Here is a 14,482-nt window from a genome sequence, read left to right as displayed (position 1 = left end):
TACAGGGCCAGAGACTGCGGCTGGAGTATTGTATAGGGCTTTGACCTCCATACTCAAGGAAGTGTTGAGTTATTCCAGCACTTTGTGTTTTACTCAAGATTCCTGCATCTGCAGCACCTTGTGGCTCCAAGGAAGAATATTGTTTGGGAAGAGGAATTGCAACAAAGGCTCTAAACCAGTTTGATTCCGAGAGTGTGCGATTGTTGCAAGCGGTGAGATTGGGCCTGTGTTTTCCAGAGTTTAGAAGGATGAAAGGTGATCACATTTTAACATAAATACATGGCTTGGAAGGGTAAAAGCAGGCAAGATGTTAAAATAAAAACAGAAATGATGAAAGCTCATTCAGTCAGGCAGCAACTGTGGAAGATAGAAATGGATTTGACATTTTAGTTATGACAGTAGATCTTTGACCTGAAAGGTTAACTCTTTTTCTCTTTCAGCAGATATTACCTGACCAGCTGATTGTTTCTATCTCTGTTATTGTGTAGGTTTCGAGCATTTGCAGTTTTTATATTATTTTATTTACTCATGTTTTTCCGTGGACATCAGTAAATGCTGAGGTCATAATGGGTTGTCCATTCAGGTCTGAGATGAAAAGAGATTTTTACACTCAGAGGGTAGTGTTACTTTGGAATTCACAACACCTGAGGATTCTGAAGGCTCAGTTGCTGAATATATTCAAGCCAGGGATCAATACAGTTTTTGATAATCAGGAAACAAAGTTAAAAATGGCAAGAGGTACTGAGGTAAATTAAACTGTTCAATAAAGGGTAAAATATTAGCCTTTATTGAACAGTGGAGTATGCGCAAGGCTGCAATAATTTAGACCAGCTTCCATTTCTTATATTCTCATAATTGCAAAATGTCCTCCAATTCTTTCTCACCTGCACTGAGTTGAATGAATGAATACGTTTATTGGCAAAGTATTCACATACAAGGAATTTGCCTTGGTGCTCCACCCGCAAGTGACAACATGACATAGTGACAGTTAGGAATGACACATAAAACATGAAACGTTAATAATAAAATATTATCGTTTAAACATGTGAATTAAATATAATACCAGAGCAAAAGGAGGCTACAGATTTTTGGTTATTGAGTAGAGCTACTACTCGTGGTAAAAAGCTGTTTTTATGTCTGACTGTGGCAGCTTTGACAGTCTGGAGTTGCCTTCCAGAGGGAAGTGATTCAAAGAGTTTGTGGCCAGGGTGAGAGGGGTCAGAGATGATCTTGCCCGCTCGCATCCTGGCCCTTGCAGTGTACAGTTCGTCAATGGAGGGATGGTTGCAGCCAATAACCTTCTCAGCTGATCGGACAATTCACTGCAGCATGTGGATGTCGGGCCTGGTGGCTGAGACAAACCGTGATGGAGAAGGTGAGGACAGACTCTACGATGGCCGTATAGATTTGGACCATCATTGCCTGTGGCAGATTGTGTTTCCTCAGCTGCTGCAGAAAGTACATCCTCTGTTGTGCCTTTTTGACTGGAACTCAATTACTCCATGCATTTAAAGAGCAACAGAGGTTGCTGTGTACCTTAACATTTCAGGATATCTCAAAAACGTTTGGCATGAATTGACCACCTTATGGCCTTAGTTGAAAAATGGAATGGTGAACAAGTCACCAAAAAAATGGAATGCCAACAGGTGAAGTTAACTTGTTTTTGTGAAAAGGAAATTGTATTAGACAAACTTATTCACATGTGCTATGGATGAGGGGGGCCAGTGATATATTATCTTACATCTTGTACGCCTTCGTGCCGCCTTCGATACAGTGGACCATGGAATTTTAATTTCCCGATTACAGCACCAAGTGGGCATTTGTGGCAGTGCCCTGGGATGGTTCAGGTCCTATCTGGCTGACAGAACCATGCGTGTAAGCCTTGCTGGCTTTGAATCCTCCTCCACTCCCTTGGTATATGGGGTTCCACAGGGCTCAATTTTAGGGCCCCTGCTCTTCTCTTTATACCTACTTCCTTTGGGCTCAATTTTAAGAAGGCATGGCATCTCCTTTCACTTTTACGCAGATGATAGCCAGTTATATATGCCACTCAGGAAAGAAGACGACTATTCTCTAAAATCACTTCTGTCTTGTCTTGAGGACATTAAGTCCTGGATGGCCTTAAACTTTCTGGGACTTAATGAAGAGAAGACAGAGGTGATTTTGTTTGGCCCCAATGGCTGCCGTGAACCTCCCTTTGTTGACTTGAGTCCACTGGCATTGTCTGTAAAGCCAACCGTTTTGAACCTGGGTTTTAGGACGGACGGTGATTTTAAACTAGATAAACAAATAGGCGCGGTGGTTAAGTCCAGCTTCTTTCACCTAAGGAAGCTGGCAAAGGTGAAGCCCATTCTCGAGCGGCAGCATTTTGAAACAGTAATCCATGCCTTTATTGCATCTAGGCTGGATTACTGTAACGCACTCTACTCTGGAGTCGCACGAGCTTCATTGGCTCGTCTCCAGCTTGTTCAAAATGCTGCCGCTCGCCTTTTGACCGGAACTCGAAAGAGGGTGGACATTACGCCAATTTTGGCCTCCCTTCACTGGCTCCCAGTGCACTTTCGAGTTCATTTCAAAATTCTTTTATTTGTTTTTAAATCGTTGAATGGGCTCGCCCCGCCTTACCTCTCTGAGCTGCTCCACCTATATGCTCCTGCCCGGTGCCTCAGGTCAGCTGATCAGCTGCTCCTTGAGGTACCAAGGTCTAAGCGGAAGCTCAGAGGGGATAGAGCCTTTTCTGTTGCTGCTCCGGCACTCTGGAACACCTTGCCGCTGCACATCAGACAGGCCCCCTCACTGTCCATCTTCAAATCCTCCCTAAAAACACATTTTTATTCTTTGGCTTTCGACACTGGCTGAGGCATTGCTCCTGTTCTTAGTGCTTTTAATGTCTTTTAATTTTTAGTGTGTTTTTTATAGTCCTTCGTTTTACGGTTTTTAATGGTTTGTAATAGCTTTTTGTCCATGAGTTCTCATGTACAGCACTTTGTGGCAACTGCAGTTGTTTAAAGTGCTTTATAAATAAAGTTATTATTATTATTATTATTATTATTATCTTCAAAAGGCTTTTGATAAAGTGTCACATCAAAGGTTATTGCAGAAAATATAAATATGATGCTTGAGGCAACATGTTGGCATGGAACTTTGGCTGACCATAAATTGATTTTCTGATTAGCAAGATGTAACAAGTGATGTGTTGTAGGGAGCAACAAGCGATTGCATATGCTGGAATCTAGAGCAAAATAAAAAAAACTGCTAGAGAAAAGCAGCAGGTCAAGCAGCACCCGTGGAGAAAAAGAGATGACTTGATGCGGGTTACACAGTGCAAGGAGAAACTAAGAGTGAAGAATATAATGTTACAACTATAGAGGAAGTGCATATAAAAAAGTGCAAGAACTACAATTAGGTAGATTGGAAGGTCGGGAATTCATCATTAGCATATGAGAGGTTCTTTTAAGATTTAATAACAACGGGAAGGCTGCCCTGGAATCTGGCAGTACATGCTTTCAAGATTATCAATGGAGGAGTGGAGAAGAGAGAATGATTTGGGTGTGAGCAGTCATGATTATTTTGGCTGACTTCCCAAGGCAGCATGAAATGTAGATGGAGTTGATGGGAGGGAGGTTTGTTTGTGTGTTGGACCGGGCTGCATTCATAGCTCTGCAGATTCTTAGGGTCTTGATTGGAACAGTTGCCACACCAAGCTCGAATATCCCTAGAGTTCTGAGTAGATAGAGGCATTGGTGTGCTTTCTTGGTTGTAACATCAGACCAGGGCAACTTTTTGGTGATGTTTACACCTATGATCATCTTCCTTTGCTTCTTCTTCAATCTATGTCCTTAAGCCTTCCCAAGGTGCCACGACCATGGAACCGGGAACCTGTCCAGAGGACCTGAGTGCTCGGCGGACCCGGACCCTTGAGGGAGGCCACCAGGTGTGGACCTTGCCCGTCCCCGATGACCAGAGAATGGATGAGGAGGGAGCTGCTGGAGACGTCGGACATGAGGAGCAAGGGCCGGTAGGAGGGAGAACTGGGGTAATACCTCCAGCACCTTCAAGATTGGCTGCAGGAAACGGCCCAGGGGCACAAAGATGGCAGGGCGAGGAGAGGGACATCGGTTCATAGACAATCCGATCTGTTTGAAGGCAACAGAGGGAGGCCTTGCAGGAGCCTGGGGCTTATCTGGATTGGGAGCCATTCCAGTAGACCGAGTGTATGGGTGGACTGGACTTTGGAAATGGCGCCAAAATATGGCGGCACCTGCATGTGTATATATGCAAAAAGAATCTCACTGTGCAGTTGCACTTGTGACTAATAAAGCACCATTGAAATAAAGTACCATTTAGTGCAATCACCTTTACACTAATAAAATCCTTAGAATATTCAACTGTTGGATGTTATCAATATATGCCCTTTGTACCAAGGAATAGCTGCTGATTGGAGTTTGATCCCTTTGGTTGACCAGTGGTTGAGTTGGAAACATATTTAAGGAAACACATCACAGTTCAGAGTGACAGGATTGTTGGAAGTTCCACGTTGTCTCGGCATCAGGGAAAGTCCATGAATCAATTACAAACAGGCAAATTTGTTATCAACTGGTGATAAGGAGCCCTTAAAAAGAGAGCACTTGTGGGCTCAGTCACAGAGCTTCAGGAGGAAGAGAGCAGATCAGAGGCAGGTAAGAGGAGCAGCATCTGTGTTTAATTGAGGTGCAATTAAGAAGACACAGAGTGTTTGTGCAATTACATATGCATCTGTTTGGAAAATGTTTTTGTGTAAGGTTGTGGTGTTTAGGTAACTGTTTGAAGAAAATCCACTGCATCAAGAATTAATTTTCCTATTTTCATTCATGTGGCAGGGTACAATTGTGTGGAGTTTAGAGTGAGGCAGGAATGCCCAGGAAAATATTCCACTTAGAAAGGAATAACTGGTGATAATGGAATATTTTTCTTTATTTTCACAGATTTTCTGAACAGTAAAGCAGGCATTGTGAACCCATCATGCATCATTGGGCAATCCTTTTGTTAGCAGCTGCTACTTTGATGACAGGTACGGGTTTTTAAATTTAAGGCTTTGTTTTAAATATACTTGAACTGTTAGTTTTTTACTATCTCTTTTAAGCTTATGGATTTTGGACAAAAGATCTGCACTCCATCTGTTCAGCCCAGTTTTATGTTCAGACCCTGAGCTCTGAGACCAATGTTTCTTCCCTGGGGAAAGACTTGTTTCACCATTCATCCTGGACAAGTTTTAAATCCAGGTCCCAAAAGACAAGTGACTTTACTTTAAGAAACGTCCAAACTCATCACCAGGGAGGGATATCAGATTATCCCTTTATGGCTTGATGTGATATGGTGAAGTCTCATGGGCCACTGCAAGCTGCTTGTCTGCTAACATCAATTAATGTTAGATATAATGAACTTGTTCCTGTGTTACCACTCTGAAACCCAACTTTAATTTCTGTTTTCACACAGGCTCCCAGGCTGAACTCAGTAGAGATCAAATTCAAGATGCATTCTGGGATTACATCGGCCAATTGACCAACAATGACCTAAACGAAGGTTCGGAAATCAGGCAACAACTCAAGTGAGTGTTGGTAGTTGTGTCAGATACAGCAAAGCTAGAAATGAGAGAATAAGTAAATGTTTCACAAGTACATTGACTGAGAGATTAAAGTGTGGCTTTCTCTGCCTGTTTGAGGCCAAACTGGGATGAGACTGATGTTTGAAATAAAGGAAAGTAGACAAGAAAAGCTGTGGAAACTCAGCGGGTGAGGCAGCGTCTATGGAGAAAAGGAGTAGGTGACCTTTCGGGTCCGGACCCTTCTTAGACTGAAATAAAGGAAGTTGCCTGGTGGGGATAGTAGAACAGACTCTCAACAAACTGAAATCTATTCCTGCAACTAAGCGTGATCACTGTATAGAGCTGTGAGCACATGCAGGGATAGACTCAGACTTTGTAGCGGTACTGCATCAGGCCAGATGCAGCTACAATTAAATATAGAAATGGGAAATGCAGACATAAATATAAATGCGTGTGCAGGAAGTGTCGGACTACAGATAAAGCTCGGGTATACTGTAGTCGAAAACAAAGTATTGTGCCGTGTATATTACTGCTCCCAGTCACTGATGCCCATTTTCTACTCAACATTTGATCTTCATTATAATCTTGATTTTCTTCGAAGTTGGCCACTTGCTAAATTCTAGGCCCATTGTATATTTGTACCACTAACCATCACTTTTCCTAAAAACAGATTATTTGGCACCTCTTTAGACAGCGGAGTTTAAGCAGGCAGTATAATTGTTCTGTTAGAATTATTTAATCCATAGCATAAAAGGAGATCTCTATTTGTTTGAAATCAATGCCTTATTTTACTACCCAAAATGAAACGGTAGGAGAACAGAATGAATGAAAGATATTAGATGAATCTAATCATGTGTTACCAAGGAAGATCTGGAATTAAATCCAAAAGGCTTTCTGATCCAAATGTCCTTTCCTAACAAGTTTAAGAAACAATTGTCTCTCTTTTCCAGTCACCTTATCGAGGACAATCTGCAGACTGTCAATGACTATGCTGAGGATCTCCGACAGAAGTTGACTCCCTTCACAGATGGTCTCCATGAGCAGATGACGGTAGACATTGAGAGCCTTCGCCAGCAGATAAGAGAACAGCTGGAAGACCTGAAGGAGAAACTTTCTCCCTTTGCGGAAGGAGTCCATCAGAGAATCAGCAGGAACATTGAAGAATTTCATCAGAGGTTGACACCTTACACTGAAGAACTTGGCCAACAGCTGAAGAAGAATGCGGAGGAACTTAGGCAGAGGTTGACTCCCTTCACTGAAGAGCTTCAGGCCAAACTGGAAGTGAGCGCAGAGAACCTGAGGGAAGTCCTGACTCCCTACGCTGAAGAGCTCCAGATGAAGATCGATGAAAATATGGACATCCTTAGGCAGAATGCGGCTGCCAAAGCTGAAGAATTTCTCTCCAGGTTTGATGAGAATGTCCAGGAGCTGCGCAGTAGCTTGGCTCCCTACGCCGAAGATGTCCAGCTGAAGATGAACCTACAGATTGCAGAAATGACCCAGATGGTGGTGCCGTATGCCGAGATGCTCCAGACAAAGGTCAACGAGCATGTGGAAGATCTGAACCAAAGGTTGAACCCTTACATCGCCGAACTGAAGGGAAAACTTAATGAGACCGTGGGAAGCATGGACCAGAACCTGGCCCCATACATCGAAAATCTCAACACCAACATCAACCAGAGAATCGAGGAGTTCCATCAGAATGTGGCCCCTTACACTGAGCAGCTGAACAAGATCATCAGTCAGAATGTGAAGGAGATGCAAGAGAGCCTTGCTCTGAGTGGAGGCAACATGCAGCAGGATCTTCAGACCAAGCTCACAACTGCATGGGACGACTTCTGGCAGAATCTGAAGAACTAATTGAGAAGTAGAAAGTTACTCAGTCAATCCATGTGTCAGGATAATGGGGTCCTCATTATCTCAAATTATAATATGCTAAATATGTATATATATTTCTGAGAGGAACATATAAAAATCACAAACTGCATTTCTAGAGTTTAAACTAAAATATCTGCATTAAAACTTTGAAATGAATTTAATGACTCATACGTTTCCTTGCTTTTACTATGTGTTACCAAATAGCTATCTGTAGAATCAATAAAAGAATCCAGCACAGAACAAAGCCATTCAGCCAGTCAAGTTTGCACATATCTTTTGGAGTGCACCGCAGTGCATACTATTTTCCCACACAATTCCTCATTTCACTGCAAATATCTCCTTCAAACATTTGTACAATACTATTTTGGTTTCATTGAAACAGCATACATCCTCTTCTGTAGAGCATTTTTCTGAACACTTGTTTTGAAGTCCTTCATAAAGTTTATTGCCCATAATTCAGCCCAATAATTCAACTATGTCCCAATCAGGAGTCTAATTTATCCTCATTGGTATCTACTTTATTGTTCTGTTAATAAAGCAAGGAATCCCTTCATGTGTGTAGCAGCCAACTGAATGTGCCAATTTTTATATTTGGTACAAAACCCACACAAATGTATTCACCTCATCTATGCCCCTTACCTTTTTATAAACATCTATAAGATCATCCTTCAGCCTCCTTTAGTCAAGAGAAAAATCCCCCAGCCTATGCAGCTGCCCTTTATAGTTCAAACCATCCAGACAGGCTAATGTCTTCACTGTAGGGGTTTTGCGTTTCCCTTTACTCCACTTCGGGCCCAACTGCCCGAGTTATTCTCTCCCTTGTCGGCGGGTCAAACGGCCACCACTCCACTCGAGCGGTTTCCAAGAGAGAGAATACAACAAAAGGGATTCCCCTAGGTTCTAGACCTGGGAATTATGGTGGGATATGATTTAAAAAAAAGGTTGAATTGACCAGAGTGTGCTGATGAGAGAAAATAGAAACCAAGATGGACTCAAAGCAAGTCTAAATTTACAGGCTTTATTAAACAATGAGAAATCGAATCTCACCAACACTACATAATACGTGGCTAAACTTATGCTTTAAACTAAGACTATGGACGGAAAACTATCGGGCACGTCGTGAAACTTACTTTAACACAATTTTACTCCCCCTCAACCTCTATCCTATTTCGAGAATTTCACCAGGTCACCAGGATACTCACAGCTTAAGTCGATGCAGGCCCACGAGCTGTCCAGCAGAGCAGAAAGAGCAGGAAGAGCAGGAAGAGAGCGAGCTCTGGCTTGACTCCTGTTTTATACCTGAGATTCCTTTGAAACCCCCAGGTGGTCCTCTGGATAAAAGGGGTTCTTTTGATGTTTCCCAGTTTCAATCTGGCATGAACAATAGGCTTCCGATGATAAGGGGTTTGCTGATGTCATGATCCCTCAGCCTGATCGTTATCATCCCCGATGGTGATTGTGCTTCTGCTGGCCTGTTTACCACCGTCTGCTGAGGCTTGGTTCCTTCCTTTGTGTATCCAAGAGAATCTCGTTATCTCCGTCTCAGCCTTTCCTGTTCACACCGTTGTGTGATGTTCAAGTCCACAGGCCAGACGGGTTTGAAACTTGAAACTAATTATTTCTGTGGATTGGGGTTTTTTCCGTTGCAGCCAGCAAATCTGTCTTTTTAAAATATCCAAGTTCTTCCATGATTTTGGAGAATTTGCCCCAATAACTTACATGCCCCTATGATACGTCCAGGCTTGCACGGACCGTATCGATTGACAAAGTTAGTGGGCAATCCTCCAGCCTCAAGAGCTGTAAACACTCCTGGTGAGAAGGTGAAATTATGTACCCCGAAAGCCCCCTTAATCGCTAAACTAGGCCCTCGAAGCACATTAACTTACACTATACACCTTTTACTTTACATCAATCCCACAAACCATACAGTACCCTCACGACCATTCCCTGAAAATGCAGGGATTACAACATATGTACAAAAACTATTGCACTAGAGTACAGACATTTTACAGTGATGGGGTGTCGTTACGGTGACATCGGGCGGCTCGATTTACCAGCTGTTGTAATTTGGCCATCCTCCTCCGCCTTTTAAATTTGCAATTAATGCATAGCAAATACACTACAATTATCATCTGGCAGATGATCAGAACATGGGACACGATGCGGACCCATGCTGGAACTATGATCCAGGACTCCAGGTCCCACCAACTTGGAGACTTGATCTCTTCGATCTCCCTGGCGATATCCAGAGTCTTTTGTTCCAGGGAGAAGAAGTGTTTGTGCGACAACTCGACCGCCACCAGCAACTCTTTTAATTTTTCATTCACTGGGGGAATATCATACCCAAAATGGGCAAAATAGTTAAATAAGTCAGTTACATTTTCTTGTACCGAGAGGTGAACCGAAGAAGGTTCCGGGATGGGTAATATTCGCTGCTGTGCCACATGGACATCTGCCCTGGGTTTAAAGCAGAAGCTGCTGTGCGGTGCACTTGTGGTGACACAGACACTTCCCTGAGCTGTCCCTCTGTTAGGGCTGGGACCATAACGTGCATAGGTGTTCTCATGACCCGGCCCGTCATAAGCTCATGGGGAGAGTACCCCGTACTCCTGGACTGGCTGGCCCGAATCCCCATAAGGACCAGGGGTAAAACCTCCACCCACTGGTTGGGTGAGTCCCCTGTTTCCTTCCTTATCCTTTCCTTTATTGTCTGGTTCAACCGCTCTACCGGACCTGAGGACTGGGGGTGGTAGGCCACATGACACTTGGCCTTGATGCCCAGTATTCTAAGGGTGGACTGCATGACCTGTCCTTTGAAATGGCTCCCCTGATCTGACTCCACGAACTGTGGGAGTCCCCACCTGGTGAACACCTCCCTAACCAGGATTTTTGCCGTACCCATAGCGGTGGCTGCTCTGCAAGGGAAGGCCTCTACCCATTTTGAGAACACATCCACAAGGACTAAGCAGTACTTGTAACCCCCTTGAGCGGTTGGAAGGGGTCCGATGTCGTCGATTTGAATCGACTGCCATGGCCCCTCCACCCTTCCGATGTGTCCCATGAAAACCTTCCTTTTCTGGGGGTCTATGTTGTTTGCTGCGCAAACCAGACAGCTTGCACAAAAGTCGCGAACGTCTTCCCTGAGCCCTGGCCACCATCCTGCCATCTCTACTCGCTGCCATGTGGTCTCTGGCCCGGGGTGACCTGCCCCTGGACCCTCATGGGCTAGTTTTAAAAATTCCCTTCTGTACAGGGAAGGCACTACCCACTTATCTCCCTTGAATAACATGCCTTCCTTCACTGACATGTCTTTACCCCCATATAGTCTCTCTATTTTCTCCTGCCTGCAAATGGCTGCTGAGGCAGCCTTTAAAATAGGGTCTTGTGCCTGGTCAGTGGTCAGGTCCAGGGCCAAAACCACTCCCGCACTCTCCTTTTCTCGAGGCTGTTTCCTGGCTGCAGCTACCTGTCCTTCCTCATAGGGGTCCCATGCTTTCCTACTCCTGGCTCCTTCTCTGGCCCTCTGATTTCCCTCGCCTCGTGGACTATAGGGCGCCCTACTAGATAGAGGGGATGTACGGGGGTTGTCCGTGTGGACAATGCTACTGGAAGCACCAATGTCCAGCAGATAACTCCCGACCACATCCTGGACCTCCATCTTGACCCAGGGTCTCCCACATGGGCCACACTCTAACGGGCATAGGAATGTGGGCTGTTTCGCTGACAGTCATAAAGGTGCCGGGGGCGCGGATACGGGCGCACCCTGGCCTGTTGCCATGGCTACCTGTCCGGACCCTCCCGCCTTGGACTGCAAATAGTTCAATAGATCTTTTATATCTATTGTTACCTCCGGGGCTGGGTCGGCTGTTCCCGGGGTCCTATCCCCCACTGCTCTACTTAGGTTTCTGCACTCCCTCTTGTAGTGCCCGGGCTTCCCACACCCGTAGCACACCGGCCTCATCTCGGAAGAGGTCCGGCTGCCTTCCTGTTTCCACTGCCTCCTTTTGGGGGGTGCCGGTACTATTTCGTGCACCTTGCCCTTAAAGGGCTTCTCCTCACTTCTCTCCCCATTGCAGTATGCAAGGGTGAGCTTCCTGATCACCTCCGCCTCGTTAAGGTTTGGGTCAGCTGGGTCGAACCAGTGCTCGGCCTTTGCCCTAACTCGCGGGAGGCAATTCGCCACCAGAGTCTTCAGCCAGTGAGCTGTTCTCTCATGTAAATTCTGCCTATCTAAAGGCATCCCACACGCTCCCTCATACACTGCCCACAGCCTGTCTGCGAACATGTCCGGGGACTCAGCTACCTGCTGCTTCGTCTCCCCCACCCTGGTGAAAGGACTACCCTGATTCAACCCCATGGCCTCCAGAACCGCTGTCTGTGCCGCTACCCATGTTTCAGGTCTTCCCCCTTCCCTGGAGGTCACCGCCTTGCATAGGTATGAATCTAGGGTCATCAGTAGCAGCTTTACCCGTTCTAACTCATCGCTATCGTTTATGTCGGCTGCCTGCTGCACCTCCATAAAATGCAATGACGGGTCTCCCGCCCTGGTTAACCTGGGAAAGTGAGCCACCATCCCCCTCTGCACATGTGCCCCATGGGGAATGATGATATCACTCTCTATGGGCCCCCTATCTGCCTGCCCTACCGGGGGACCATATCTCCTTTGCCGTACCGGGCACATCTGCCCTACTCGGGGCTGTTGCCCATTTACCCCCCGGCTCTCCCACCATGATCGGTAACCCCACCACCTCGTGGTGTGCTACACATGGCGCGGAAGCCGCTAACCGAGGGTGCTCTCCCGCCCCTCCTTGGGCCTGCCCCTCCCCGGACAACCCGAACCCCACCTGCCGACCCGGACCTATCCCCGGCGCCTCAGGAGGCGGTCTATTCCCCTTTGCCCCTGGGGAATCATCTGCTGAAGGAAGCCCTCTGCCCCCGGAGGACCCCCCTGGTCCTACCAGGTGAACCCGTCCCCTATTCTTGGACAGAGTCTCCTCCAGCTGCGCTATCCTTGCCTGGCAAGGCCCGTGATCACTATCCCCTAGCTCGCTACGGGCCACCCTGTATGCTGCTTGTATATCTTGGAACTTTCCCTCCAGCTCCCTGCACTTCTGTGTACTCTGAGCCAGGAGTTCCTGGGCGTTCCCTCTCCTTTGCCTCTACCACCTGGCATTGGAGGAATTCCTGGGCATTTCTGTGGGACTCCCTCGCCTGCAAGATACACTGCCTGGCTTTACTGCATTCCTCAGATAGCCCTTCCCCTTCTCTAGCGCTTTCTTCAGTGCTGGCCCTAGCTTCTCTCAACTGCTCTTCCAGCCTATCTACCTGTCTGTGCATTTTTGCTACCTGCTGTGATAGGCACGCTAGCCAAACTGCCTTTTCCTGCCCTTTATTATACGCTTTGCTTTCCGTCCATTGAGCAGCAGCTTCTGCAGGCTGCTGTGCTGTCAACAATGCTATCACCCATTGTTTGGTGAGATTGATCTTTTTAAACAGATAAGAGGAGATTCTCTCCTCCATCTTGCTACGTTCTCTCACCCCCTCTGGCAAATCACATATCTCAAACCACCGAGGTCCTGCCGCGGTCGCCATTCTGTAGGGGTTTTGCGTTTCCCTTTACTCCACTTCGGGCCCAACTGCCCGAGTTATTCTCTCCCTTGTCGGAGGGTCAAACGGCCACCACTCCACTCGAGCGGTTTCCAAGAGAGAGAATACAACAAAAGGGATTCCCCTAGGTTCTAGACCTCGGAATTATGGTGGGATATGATAAAAAGGTTGAATTGACCTTTTGTGCTGATGAGAGAAAACAGAAACCAAGATGGACTCAAAGCAAGTCTAAATTTACAGGCTTTATTAAACAATGAGAAATCGAATCTCACCAACACTACATAATACGTGGCTGAACTTATGCTTTAAACTAAGACTATGGACGGAAAACTATCGGGCACGTCGTGAAACTTACTTTAACACAATTTTACTCCCCCTCAACCTCTATCCTATTTCGGGTATTTCACCAGGTCACCAGGATACTCACCGCTTAAGTCGATGCAGGCCCACGAGCTGTCCAGCAGAGCAGAAAGAGAGCAGAAAGAGAGCAGGAAGAGAGCAGGAAGAGCAGGAAGAGCAGGTAGTGCAGGAAGAGAATGAGTTCTGGCTTGACTCCTGTTTTATACCTGAGATTCCTTTGAAACCCCCAGGTGGTCCTCTGGATAAAAGGGGTTCTTTTGATATTTCCCAGTTTTGATCTGGCATGAACAATAGGCTTCCGATGATAAGGGGTTTGCTGATGTCATGATCCCTCAGCCTGATCGTTATCATCCCCGATCGTGATTGTGCTTCTGCTGGCCTGTTTACCACCGTCTGCTGAGGCTTGGTTCCTTCCTTTGTGTATCCAAGAGAATCTCGTTATCTCCGTCTCAGCCTTTCCTGTTCACACCGTTGTGTGATGTCCAAGTCCACAGGCCAGACGGGTTTGAAACTTGAAACTGATTCTTTCTGTGGATTGGGGTTTTTTCCGTTGCAGCCAGCAAATCTGTCTTTTTAAAATATCCATGTCCTTATCCAAGTTCTTCCATTATTTTGGAGGATTTGCCCCAATAACTTACATCACTAAAGATAGACACAAAAAGCTGGAGTAACGAAATGGGTCAAGCAGCATCCCCAGAGAAAAAGGTGACATTTTCGGGTCGAGAACCTTCTTCAGAGCGAGAGTCAGGGGAAAGGGAAACGAGAAATGTAGATGGTGATAGGGAGAGATATAGAACAAATTAATTAAAGATATGTAAAAAAGTAATGATGATCAAGGAAAGGTGGAGCGCACAACGGTCCATTGTGGGCTGGGTGATAACGAGTTATACAGACAATGAAACCCAACAGGACAACAGTGAAACTAATACAACGACTAGTGTGAGGGAGAGAGAGGGGATGCAAGGATTATGTCTTCACTGATCTGTTTTGCACCTTTTCCATTTTAATGACATCCTTTGTGTTAAGTATCACTTGCCATTTCACCAGCAGATC

At 45.9% G+C, this 14,482-nt stretch overlaps 1 protein-coding gene across 1 annotated transcript; it reads left to right on the top strand.

The window, feature by feature from the left end:
* The first annotated feature begins 4,556 nt into the window (after positions 1-4,556).
* Positions 4,557-7,553, top strand: LOC116991171 (apolipoprotein A-IV-like). Its single transcript, XM_033049541.1, has 4 exons — positions 4,557-4,679; positions 4,965-5,050; positions 5,476-5,587; positions 6,535-7,553. Exons 2-4 carry the CDS (start codon positions 5,002-5,004, stop codon positions 7,442-7,444), a joined length of 1,071 nt encoding a protein of 356 aa, XP_032905432.1. The 5' UTR covers positions 4,557-4,679; positions 4,965-5,001; the 3' UTR covers positions 7,445-7,553.
* The last annotated feature ends 6,929 nt before the right edge of the window (positions 7,554-14,482 follow it).

This window comes from Amblyraja radiata, chromosome 33 (assembly GCF_010909765.2).
Source record: "Amblyraja radiata isolate CabotCenter1 chromosome 33, sAmbRad1.1.pri, whole genome shotgun sequence".
NCBI lineage: Eukaryota > Metazoa > Chordata > Chondrichthyes > Rajiformes > Rajidae > Amblyraja > Amblyraja radiata.
This window is presented reverse-complemented; position numbering and strand designations above follow the sequence as displayed.

Bases quoted from the DNA above. Each gene is read 5' to 3' on its own strand.
- LOC116991171 (XM_033049541.1), top strand. From the start codon at position 5,002: ATGCATCATTGGGCAATCCTTTTGTTAGCAGCTGCTACTTTGATGACA. The intron at 5,051-5,475 runs GTACGGGTTTTT...GTTTTCACACAG, and splicing joins AGCTGCTACTTTGATGACAG to GCTCCCAGGCTGAACTCAGT. The intron at 5,588-6,534 runs GTGAGTGTTGGT...TCTCTTTTCCAG, and splicing joins GAAATCAGGCAACAACTCAA to TCACCTTATCGAGGACAATC.